Source organism: Falco rusticolus, chromosome 9 (assembly GCF_015220075.1).
Source record: "Falco rusticolus isolate bFalRus1 chromosome 9, bFalRus1.pri, whole genome shotgun sequence".
Taxonomy (NCBI): Eukaryota; Metazoa; Chordata; class Aves; order Falconiformes; family Falconidae; genus Falco; species Falco rusticolus.
In genome coordinates, this window is record NC_051195.1 from 50310182 (window position 1) to 50322524 (window position 12343).

The window sequence follows — 12343 nt, forward strand, 5'->3', positions numbered from 1 at the left end:
ATGAGACGGTAGTAACTTTGTAAAAAGAATCACTGTTTTTCTGTAATTTGTTCAAAGCTAGTAAATCATGTTCCCTTCTGCGCTATGGCAGAGCCTCGCAGGCACAGGGGTGCAGAGCGCAGCCCACCAGCGGCTCTCAACGGGCTGCCCTGTCTCCTGCTGCCTCCTGCGTTACATGTGAGGCTTTTACCGTGAGCCCTGCGCAGTCTGCATTGTTCTCTTTTTGTCATCCCAGACTGTACAATAGTGTTGGATGTGTTCAGACGTGGACCTTCAAAGTTACACACAAGCTGCTGGGTCACTCTGAGTTTGTTCTGTTCCCTTCTGCTCATGGCAGGCAGGAGGATGACTTGTTCAGTGTCAGAAAGAGCAGGAGCGGCAGAATCAGGCTGCAGCACGGAAGCCCTTGCTTCCATCCTTAGGATTCTGTAATCAGTGAGAGTTGCCATCAAAGCCATCTTGGGAGGCCACATGTCATTTAACTATTAATTTACAATAACAAAATCAATTAAATCCTAACAGGAATAACTATCTTGGGAGAAATGGGTTTAGAAAAGGAATCTTACCATCTTTCTAGCTGCAGTTAGAGCAAACAGTACAATGAATTTCAGTATAACTGAAGAATTAATTAGAGGAACTATGTTATCTCCATTTTCTTCAGGATGCTAAAATGAATTTTCCTCACATTGCACAGGCAAAGTACGCTGGTGGCCTGCTAATAGCAGCAGATTTCAAAAAACGCTGTGTAGCACTTACAAACCCCACCCCTAAGCATGCCAGAGAGAAAGGTCCTGGTCCAGGAGGCCTCTGGGTCGCTGTCTCAGGACAAGCCCTGGCGTCACAGGCAGACAGGTCTCCATGCCTTTGCACTGACTGTCCCCCTCTGCCCGTTTGTTTCGCAGGAGAAACGCATTGCTTCCTTGGATGCTGCCAACGCACGGTTAATGAGTGCCCTTACTCAGCTGAAAGAGAGGTACAGCATGCAGACACGTAATGGGATCTCCCCCACAAACCCAACTAAATTGCAGATTACAGAGAATGGAGAATTCAGAAACAGCAGTAATTGTTAACCCGTGGAGGGTGCTGCCGCAGGAGAGGAGGCCTGGCCAGAGAGACCGTGCAGCAGCAGGTGTGAGCCGCGGCTTCAAAGAACGGCTGCTCTCTCCCCCCAGAGAAACCAGCTCCTTACTGCGGACGGCGCGCTGGACTGAGCCTCTGTGGGAGATGCTAATGCCAGCACATTGAGGGGACGGAAAGATCGAGTGTGAGATGAGTGGCATAAGGAAATAACATATATTTGAGAATCGCTGTCACTGTTGGATTTAAGTCAGTGTTTAATGTTTAAACAAAAGTAACCTTTTCCTTCTAAACTGCCCAAAGGATACGCCTCACCCCTCCCAGCAAGGAATAATGTCCTTGTCATTGCAGTAAGCGAAATAAAGGGAGCTGGGCAGAGCCTGCAGCAGGCAGTGGCCCAGTAAGCCCAGTTAAAGTGTGCTGCTGGATGTAGCCGTACGAGGGATGGCAGCAGAGCTTGGCCCGCTCCTCCTGTGACTCCCCATGGAGCACAGCCCTCTCCCAAAGCAAAGCCCGAGCTGAGCCCAGCCGTCTTTCCTCCTGTGGCTTTTGTGAGGCCACTGACTTTTACAGCGGGCGACTGTCCACAGGGCATTTACGCAGCTAATTAGTGTTTAATTAACTCCGCCCATATAGGGAGTGCAGTGCAGCTGGAAGGTCAGGGCACACTGTGCGTGGTGGCAGCCAGAGGGGTGCCGTGCCAGAAGGGTGCTGTGCCAGAAGGGTGCTGCGTGGGGAGCCACGGTGGCGGGGCAGCGGAGGGCACGGCACGGCAGGCACTGCTGGGGCTCCGGGGCCCGGGACAGCCCGGGGAGCCCAGCAAGCCCAGGGCTCTGGCACGCAGGTGGAGGGTGGAGCTGGCACCTGGTGAATGGCAACTTGATTTCTCTCTACAGCTTCTGCTCTCTCACAAGTATTGGGGAAGAGTCTTTGTAAGCAATAACCCCGGGGCGCTGGCCCACACACACACACTTCCAGCCACAAAATAAAGTCAGTGTTGCCTGAGCTTGGTTCCCGAGCTGTGAATGAGGTGCAGGGGCTGGATTTCCTGGTGCCCGCTGTGGTAGAGGGGGAGCGAGGGGCTACGTGAAATGGCCAGCTTCTTGCTTGACAGAGGGTTCGTTATGGGGATGGAATGCTCTGTGCAGAGATTTTTACTATTTCTGGGGAGAAAAACAGACAAAGAAACAAGAAAAAGCCCTGAAGAACCATGAAGATCGGTAATTGTATCTCTTTTCTTTCACAGTATGCATTAGAAAAAAAAAGATCCCATTTTCTGGAATACTGTCCTCTTTAAATTGGGAATGAGCACTGCATGGAAATTAACCGGCTTGAAGAATGTAAAACATGGTCATAAGGGAGTAACCAACAAGAACAGCAGCCACCACCGAAAGCCCCCTTGTCAGGAGCACTGTGCAGGCATAAGCCAGGATTAGACTTTCCTAACTGCTGAAACACGCAGATTCGGCACATTCAGACACGTTGTGCTCAGCGGAGGGGTCACCTCCTTAACGGGGGATTGTGCCACTGACCTGCCGCCACGGTGTGTTTGTTGGTTTGTGTTTTTTTTTAAGTTAGTACTTCATGACTCCCACTCTCAGAGCAGGTCACTCGTACCAAGAGCCAGAGAGATTTCTCTGAGACACGGATGACAGTGTACAGTGTACAGGACATCTGCCTATTCCTCCCACTAAAGTTTAATACACTGCTCAACGCCTGTCCTAGCTCCTCCTGCCATGTGTAAATGTACAGTCAAAGGGACTAGGATGTTCCCTGAGCTCTGCACAGCTTAGGTACCGTCTCCAGCCTCACACTACCCAGGCTGCCTGAGCAGGACACTGCCAGTAAGCTCTGCATTGCCATGCTGCCCCACAGCCATAAAGCTCATTAACAGCATTCTTCCACACGCAATTGTTCTCAAAATTAAAGATGCTTTTTTTCCTAACCGTTTTTCTGTTCCCTGGAAGCCCTGGGCCAAGCCCGGTGCGGCTCGGTCCTTGGAGGAGCGAACGTGTTGCACTGAGGTCTCCACACCCCGCCAACACCTGCAGAGTGGTGCAGTCACAGCAGACCCCAAGCGGAGCTCCTCAGAGAAAAGTAATAACTAAATATTTATGACAAGTACAGTCACCTTTTGAATTTTGGAGACTAGCACAGATGGCTTTGAAGAACCTCACAAAACTGACATGGTTTACAACTGGAGAAAGACCCAGACAGGTTAGGAATATACAGGGTACTGTGAAGCGTTGGGTACGTACACGTACATCTGCCATTGTCTCAGAGTCAAACACATTCTAAGAACCCTGCAAAAAGACTATTTTAAACCGCTGTTGCCCTGAGATGTATGTCTAGAGCTGATTGTTTTTGAGTTCCAAAATATTTGTGTTGCGAGAGACGGGAAGTTTTTCATGAGAGACTTAACACAGAGGAATGGAAACGCTAGCAGGGCGCGGGGGCAGGCGTCCCACCAGCAGCATGTTTCCATTCGTACACGGGATTAATTCTGGGTGCAGTCAGTGCTCTTCCGTAGCGCTGGGAAAAAAGAGACACCCACAAAACAATTGTTTAGTACTGAAGCTAAGCACAGCATATCTTAATCTTCTCAACCACAAGCCAAGGCACTGCTCCCCCTCACCCTGATCTGTCAGAAACTCCTGGTTAACCTCAGACGTGCAAATTACTGAACACACATTGTTCTGCTGAAATTGCAGAAACGCTTAAATCCTTCCACAGCGAGTTATTTAAAAAAAAAAATCTTCAGAAGTTCCAGTGCCAACGCCTTCTGGAGTTGTTGCTTAGTTTCCTGAGCCAGTATAAAAAGAAATTCAAATCAGGACAAAGTCTCGTTACAGTACAGATTCCACCCCCACCCCCCTGCCCCATTTTTGGCCCGTTTCCTTCCCCTGCAACTGTCAACAACTGGACCAAAACGTCACCCTCCCCTAAGAAGGTCCGAGGGTAGGTTTTAAGCTCCAGGCTCAGTTCAGTTCTGTTGCTTCAGTTTGTGTTTCTGTTATTTATGAACTGTACATGTATATGTGTGTGTGCGTGTGTGTGTGTGCATGTGCACGCCTGTGCGCGTGCGTGCGTGAGCGCGAGGGAGCCAGCAAGAGCGTGCGAGCGCGCCCGAGCCCCGCGCGGCCGGGTTACCGATGTGGCCTCGGGCCTGGTACCTGGCGTAGCAATACCAGAGGCAATCCCCAGAGGTGCTTGCAGCACCAGAGCAAAGCAACCACTATCCGTAATGTTTTGTGAGCAGCTCCATTTTCTTTTTCGTTCTTGTGCTTTCTACAGTAAGAGGCTGTTCTTGTGCAAACTGGTCAAAGTGTAACAAAACAAAACAAAAACCCACACTCAGATTTTTATCTTAATACAAGTCTTAATATTTTTTTGTAAATGTTTTCAGTGTTTACTGTAACGTATCTATCTCACTAACAGTTGTATATAGTAACTTACTTCTGGTGCTGCTTATTCGGTCAGGATTTGGCTGTATCTCACTGCTGTTTTGGAGAGGTGGACTCAAGCTAGCAAATCTGGATCCAGACAGAGGTTATGATTGCAACTGCCTCCCGTGGGGATCTGAGGGAAGGGAAAGGGAGAGACACCAGGGATCCAGATTTGGAGTTGGCCCACCTCAAGGATTCTGTTTTAAGAGTTTTGATTTGGGGTTTTGTTAAACTGTAGTGAATGCTTCCGAAAAATGAGCAAAGCTTTGTGTAAAGGGGGATGAAACAGACTGAATAGTATCCCAAGGTCTCTGCGAACTGTAAACACCATCATTTTGGACAGGGATTATGGCTTCAGTGCCAAAAGACCAGAGGGACCTAAGTCCTTCCCCATGCCAACTAATACTACAGTATAGTCACGAGCCCCTTTTGCACCAGTTTAAGCAAATCCTACCACCATCCAAAGAGTCCTGCGTCACTCTGCATCGTCATTTGAGTCTGGTTGGTTTTGTTTTCTGCTTTTGCAGTTGTAAAGCACTGATTGCACTGTGAGAACACGCTGAATCCTCTGGCCTAGGAGCCAGCCCCTTAAGTTGCTGCAGGGTGCAGGACGCAAGTTCTGCTACTACAAATATTCCTAAAGGGTGAAGGGACTTCTTGGACCTAAGCGAGGCATCACGGGCTCTCCTAGGGAAGCAATCGGCAAGTACTCAATCATTTCCAAAGTTTAGAGCGCTCATAGGCTTTTCCCTGTTACTAATGTCCATACCCAGATGCAATAGAAAACTTAACTGAGGCCTGTTCTGTGATGAACAAGGAGAGAACTTTTGGTCACGGGAGATGGAAAATTCACTGACACATTCAGCCAGGACAGCCACAAGCTGTGGCTCATAGATGTGATCTGCAAGAGGCTCATTTCCCCCAGCGATCCCAGGGCAGGGGAGCAGCCCTTGCTGGCAGCAGCGCCTGTGGCCAGCAGCGTCCAGTAGCTCCACCAAGGTCACTGCCCCGTCCGTAGCACGTACCTTTGCCTGGAGAGCAGAAAGTCTGAAGGGAACAGCTGTGACACTGTCCCTGGGGTGGGTGGGAGGGCTCCCATGCAGCACTCCGTCCTTCCCACCCGCAGTGGCTGTCGGGGTCAGCCTTCCCCCCAAGGTTTGCATTCAAAGCAATCCAGGCCTCCAGCCTGGCCAGTACTGGGGTCAGCGTATGGCTCTGCGGCCACCAGGAGATCCCTTAACTGGCCATGGGAAGGGACACTGCCCATCTCCAGGTGGGCCCCTGACTCATCAAGGACTTCTCAGCCACAAGGCTTAGACATGTGGCATGTGCCCTGCTCCACCCCCGCGCAGGTAACTCTTGCCTTTTCCTTTTCCCTTGGGAAAACTACATGCGGGGGGCGAGGGGGGACAACAGCAGCAGGCTAACACACAGCTCATTGGCTTTACAAACTAAATCCAATTGTGAGGGTGTCACACAACATTCAGAAACAACCACCTTTTGGAAAAGGGTGTCACGTTCAGCATTGACTTTCCCAGACCACCTGAGCTGTGACACTGCTGTAAATGCCGTGTGGTTCTGCATCAGCTACCGGTCCCCCAGAGTGCAGTCTCCATGTTCACATATTCCTTTATCATACATCACTGTGTCTTAAGATATACCTCTCTCTGTATATCTGCTTAGGCTGATACTTGTTCCTGATAAGCAGTCGCTATGTTTTATATCCTCTTATAAAGAAAAATCTTTTTTTTGTAAGTATGTTTAAAAACAAAAAAGCAAAGTGGAAGTGTTTGCTGAATCTCCTTCAGCTCCTTTTAAACTATGTAATAATGTACAGAGAAAGTTGTTGGTGTTCAAAGAAATGACGTGGCCGTGCAATTTATGTACATTTGCAATTAGAAATATTAAAGATTTATTTAGATATTTTACGTAAGTGCTCCAGCACCTCTACTCAGTCATTTCCAGTTTTTAGAACAGCCTGGCACACACTGACCACACGCACGCACAAATATTTGTCTTACCTGTCTCCCCAGACAGATCACCTGAAACGCTACTTGCAGTCGCATTTCAGCTGGGCCTGGCTGACCACCACCTTCCATCAAGCACAGCTGCGGGGGGCAGGGCACTAAGGGGACAAGCAGCTCCAGGAGCCCACAGGTCCCGAGGCTTGGCCAGGAGCCCATCCCTGATGTGGGCATCTGCAGCAGCAGCAGCAGTGACAGCAGAGACAGCGCTGTAGGAGGCAGCAGGAGATGCTCACAGCTACTCCATCTCCGACACCAGCCAGCATGCTGAGCGACAGAGCCCGGCTTTGCCTGGCACCAAAGGTGCAGAACAGGGACACATGCACTGAGGCAGCCCCGGAGCAAGGGCAGGCAGAGGACTGTGGCTGGGCTCGCTCAGCACCAGGGAAACCACCACCCTGGTGACTGCTGGCAGGGAGGGCAGGCTGGCAATTGTGGCACCAGACTGTTCCTGCCACCCCCGGAAAGCCTTCTCCAGCGCAGGCCTGGGCACACCGACCCGCCTATGGCAGTGCTGGGGCTGCACCAGGCCGTGCCACTGCCTGTGCCCCACTGCTCCCCAACCACCCATCCTCTGACTGCAGAAAAAGTAGCAGAAAGCTTGGAGGAAAGTCATTAAAACCCTGGGCAGCATCAGCACCTCCGCCTCATTAACATCACCATAATTAGCTCCTCCGGGAGAGGGAGAAGACAGGCTGGCTGCATCAAAATGACTCAGGATATGGAGAGCGCCTGTGGCTGTTCCCATGCTTAGGCAGCAGCTTGGCGGCGGCTCCGGACCCAGGCTAGTCGCTGGGCTCTGCTGGCTTCCAGCAGGAAGGCAGACAGGAGAGCCCTCTGCTGCTGTCCTGCCAGGAGCCGGCAGCTGCCCAAGGGAAGGCAAAACCCACCCAGGCTAAAATCTGCCCCCTCAGACCCTTCCTGGCCACCCTGAAGCACCTGACACAACCACCTGCATTTACCTGCGTCGGTCCTTTTGGGCAGGAGCCCCACAAGGCAGCGCTGCCATTACAAGAACACAAACACAGCCCGTTCTGCTCTCACACCCCACCCTGCCCTGCCTCAAGGTGAAGGTCCCCAGGCTGCTGCTCTTCCAGCGGCTCCCCAGGGCCCAGGTAGCAGCCGTTCTGCTGCGCTTCCCACCATGGCTGCAAGAGCCCCAAGCATCCTCCAGGCACTACCTGAGCGCTAGTGCCTGACCCCTCTTCATGACACACCCGGGCACCGAACCCGTGTTTCGAGGGAGGTTTGAACCACTGGCCCTGGCTGCAGATCACCAGAGCCTCGGCCAGCTCCTGCCACTGGGCACGGTGGCAACACCACTGCCTACACCACGTGCTGTGCCCACTGCCTGCTGGGGAAGGTCGTGCGTGCTCCACCACCCATCTCTGCTCCTTGGTGTTACCAGACTGGGCTGGGGAGCTCTTGTGCCTGCAAGTTTAACCTTGTTGATTTTGAAGGTTGAGAGAGGCAGAAAGAACCAGCCCAGGAAACATAAGGCGTATCAGAAGCTGCTGCTAGGAAGGATAAGTCAAGAACACCTTGATTTGAATAAAACCTCTTTAGCAGGCTGTTAGGGCTTCATCAGAGCAGAGCTAAACTCTCAGCTGAAAATACCCAGAACATCTCTGTGCACTTGACAGCTTCCAGCATCTGAGGCTCCGGCGCCCGGCTGCAGCCGCTCCCAGCAGGCTCAGGCAGCGGCACCGCTCCGCAGCAGGGCAAGGCTGGGAGAAGTGAGACTCGGAATTGCAGAGCAGCAGCCAGAACAACAACAGGAAAATGGGGCTGGGAGGCTGGGGACTACGGATGTGTTTGCTTGAGGTTTTTTTTTTAATCTGGAGAGTCCTTTTAGCCCAAGACTCATCAGCAGTAATGACATTCTAGTAACTGCACCCTTACAGGGCTTGTTTCAAGCTTAGTAAGTAAGAGTCACTAGACTGTGGGCTGTGCATGGTGCCAATCAGCATTTTCTCCATCACAACCCAGTAAGCAGCAGAGCCTTTGCCCAGACAAGGCTGAGATGGTGCAGCTGTGGTCCCGCTCCCTCGCCCCTGCGAAGCTGACTGCCGCAGCAGCAACTGGCAGCTGTGAGATGCCACAACTGGACACATGACACTGAGCCCCCCCACCAGTGTGCAGGCTGGCTGGCCTTTGCAAACACTGCAGCACCTGAGCAAGGCCATCCTAGGAAAAACTCACTGGCCAAAGAAAGAGTAGAACTCTATAAAATGCGTGCATGAAATAAGGGATGAATCCAGCAGCTCTCCTGACCCTGTGCTGGGAGTCCCAGCCCTTGCCAGATGCAGGGCAAAGTCTGGCAGCGACACCCTGAAACCTTAACAAGCAGAGGACAAACTTAAAAATAACCATCCAAAATAACTGTTAAGTGTCATGATTTTTAAGCTAGCCTTACAGATAGATTCCTGGTTATCAAACACTTGGGATGGGTGATTTTATGGACCGGAGTAGACTCCAGTCCTCATTTGCAGGGCAGGTAGGAGTGGGATGTCACACAGAGCAGAGCATCACTGCAAAGTTACTTGGTGCCAGGCTAAAGCTGATTTGAAAGACCTTCAGAGAACAGAAACAAGTTAAATACTTCAGGAGTGGGACTGTAAGAGTGTGAGAGAGTGAGTGTGGTGGGTTTTTTCCCCCAGAGACCCGCTCACTCACCAGCCCCAGTTGTGCCACCACCGCGACAGGGACGGGTGCTCCCTGCATGCGAATGGATGGCTGGGCCTGGGGGACACCCTGTTCCTGGGATTAAGACAAAAGAAAAAAATCCTAACTTGATCTCAGATCTCACCAGCGCAGGTTCAGAACCCCTGCTGAGAAGTTACTGAAACACAAACAGCCATGGAAAAAGCTAATTCCATTTTCAACTTCAGCAAGTTGGGCTAATACTGACACACCAGGCTGCCGCAAGCCACGGGTGAGTGTGGGCATTCCCAGGAGTGCCCCCGCCATGCAGCACCCCAGCGCTGCCTTTCTCCAGAGCCAGCCACCCGCAACAAGCTCTAAACGAGTTTCCACTTCATCCCCAACCCAGTGTGTTTGCCCTGAGACTGTAGCACAGCTTTTCATCGCCAGTCTCACTTCTCAGGATGCCAGCACTCCTGAGGGACCGGGACCGGCTGCACCTCACACATCCCGGGGAATGAGCAGCCATTGTTCAGATCAGATGAGGAACAGATACCCTCAGCCACCACCTGCGGAGAACCTCAAACCCAGGGAAGCCACAGGCTTCCAGCACCTTTGAAACAGGCAGATGCGAGGGTCCTGCCCACCACGCAACTGAGGACAAAGCAAAAGCCAGCACAGTGGCCACCAGTGACGGAGGAAGTGACAGCATTAAGTCAACACATGTCAAGCTGGGCCCTTAATGGCACCAAAGAACCTTTCCATTTCAGTGGGGGAGAGGCAGGGAGGTGCAGAGATGAGGCTTATAGCTAGGGAGGGCAAGGACTGAAACGGCGTGTTTCTGCTTCCCCGACAGGAACCTCTAATCTTTGCCCTTGTCAAGCACCTCTCACTCCCGGCTTTCCAAGCCCTTCATGAGCAGTCAGCTCCCACCCTCCACCACAGGGGGTGAGCGTCAGCATCCTTATTTTTACAGTTGGGGACATGCAATAGGAGCACAACTTTCCCAAGGCCTCTAGCAAGCTAAAAAAGCCAAACAGCTGATTTTCCTCCCTCCCCCTTCCACGCACAGCCATCCCACGCACATCAGCCCAAGCTCCAGAGCAAACATCCTCTGGAGAAGTAATTCAAAGCCAGCCAGTAAATAAACCTCTGAAGCCTTGGCCCTAGAGACAGGGGGAGCACAGCCGCTCCCTGCCAGAGAAGTCAATAATGACAGGGGAGCAGAAAGGAAGGGGCTGGAAGAACAAGAGTCATTAGTGGAAACTTGTTGTTTGTGCTAATTAGATCATTATCTGGAAACTGCTATCGATGTTGCTATTTCAGCTCCTGCTGCTGTTCACAACTTTATTTTATCCACGTCTATCGACTGCCCACACTCTTCCACATCCCACAGAAAGGACCAGTACTGCTGGCCTGCAGCCTAAGCCGGGATGGAGATGGTCAGATGCTCTGACCTGAGCCCACTGCAGCAAGCACTAGCCCAGCACCGCGCAGACACGGACCTGCCAGGGAGGAACACAACCAGCCCCCCCCGGGGTGGCCAATTGCAGCGCTCAGGGGACACAGGCTACAGTCCTTCCCAGCAACAAACTCGCCTTGCTTTTAACCTTCCAGCCTCACCTGCACAGCCTGAGGACTCGCACAAGGTTTCTGCATGGGGCATCTCTCTCCTTTGGTTCAGTGTACGTGATCAGCTCAACCCAGACATGCCAAGCAGGACTCCCCCAGCGCGGCTGCCTGCTGCGGAGCAGGTGCTCTCCTCCTTTCAGAGGTGGCTGCGCTCAGCTGCTGGGGCAAGGGATGCTTGTAGTGACTTCCTTGGCCCTTTGGGTACCTGGGGAAGGGAGGGGACAGGGCACAGAACAGACAGCAGATTAGTTTGTAGTAGGTGTAATTAACGTTACTTTGCAAAGAAGTGTGAAATGTTATGCATAACATTCCCTAATCCTCCTCCTCTCCCCTACGCTGGCAGGCCGCAGCCTGGCACTGGGCAGATAAATATTGCAGAGTCCATGTTTGGTGCTGCCAGCTTCCTGCAGCTACTTCAAGCGCGCGCCCCCTCTGCCTTTGCTGCCGCTGCTGAAATCTCCACCCAAGGAGCCCACTTCTCAGCCGCTGGCAGATGTGCCAACACAAGTGCCAGGGAGCAGCTACCGTCAGCCCAAAGGTGCAGCCGCTGCAGCCGCACCATGCACACGTGCTGCATGGCATGGCGTGCTGAGCAGTCGAAGACAACAAATGTTAATGAACGTTGCCCCCAGCATGGATGACACACAGAGAGGCTCCACCCCACACTATAACATGCAGATAACCAGCACTGAGCGCCTAAGAGCCATGCTGGCCGCAGGGACCACCCCTGTGCTGGAAGTCGGGGCTACACTTCAGAACTCACAACCTGAACAGACGGCCAGCAGCAAAGCCCCCGCGCGCAGGCAGCGCTTCCTTCCCCAGGTCCACCTCGACCCTGCAGAGCTCTCACAGCCCGGTTCACCTCTCCTTGCATGTCAAGGGGTCAGAGCACCCTGAGCGCTGGAAGGGACAACACGTGTCTTCAACGTGAACAACCCTGCCTCAGGGCTGGGAGGCGAAGGCTGCAGGCTCCAGGCCAGCTCCTCCTGCCTGCACCTCGCACGGAGGGCAGCACCCCAGCTCTGCAGCATGGGAGGAGCACGCAGGCTGCTGAAGCACGCAGCCAGCTCCCAGACACTACCCTGAAATACCAGCTAAGAATGTTAACAGAGAAAGAGCAGATAAACAGCACTGGGGGAGGAAGGTGTGTGCAGCAGGAGCCAGCTGCACGCTGCTTCACTTACCGTGCCACCTCTGCCTGGCTGTACCAGGGTGAAAGCTGCTCACAGGCTGTTTCGCAATGCACTCCCTTCACCCAGGCAAAAACATTTTCCAGTTTGTCATTATGTGCCCTGCGCTATTATTGATCTTAGACATCAGATTAGGCTATTCAGTTATTAAAAAAGGAGGTGAGGAGAAGAGAGAGAAGGACTTGAACACCTATAGGATTTCTGCCGCTTCCCACCTGACAGCGGCACAGCTCCTCTTCACACAAATAATACTGATGCAGGCAGGCCCTTTACATTATCAGATTTCCCCACTGGTGGTACGTGTGATAACTGAATAACCTCGACCATTTGA

General features: G+C 52.3%; 1 protein-coding gene across 9 annotated transcripts in view; it reads left to right on the forward strand.

Annotated features, from left to right (window-relative positions):
• Positions 1-6451, forward strand: part of LOC119153247 (DAB2 interacting protein) — a 210515-nt gene extending 204064 nt beyond the window's left edge. For 8 of the 9 annotated variants that reach the window (XM_037399415.1, XM_037399417.1, XM_037399414.1 and 5 more), the window contains one exon: positions 903-6451. In XM_037399415.1, the coding sequence (XP_037255312.1) occupies positions 903-1070 (168 nt within the window). In that variant the 3' untranslated portion in view covers positions 1071-6451. The remainder of the gene's footprint in view (positions 1-902) is intronic. The other variant, XM_037399416.1, reaches the window with a different exon arrangement.
• Positions 6452-12343: the final 5892 nt, after the last annotated feature.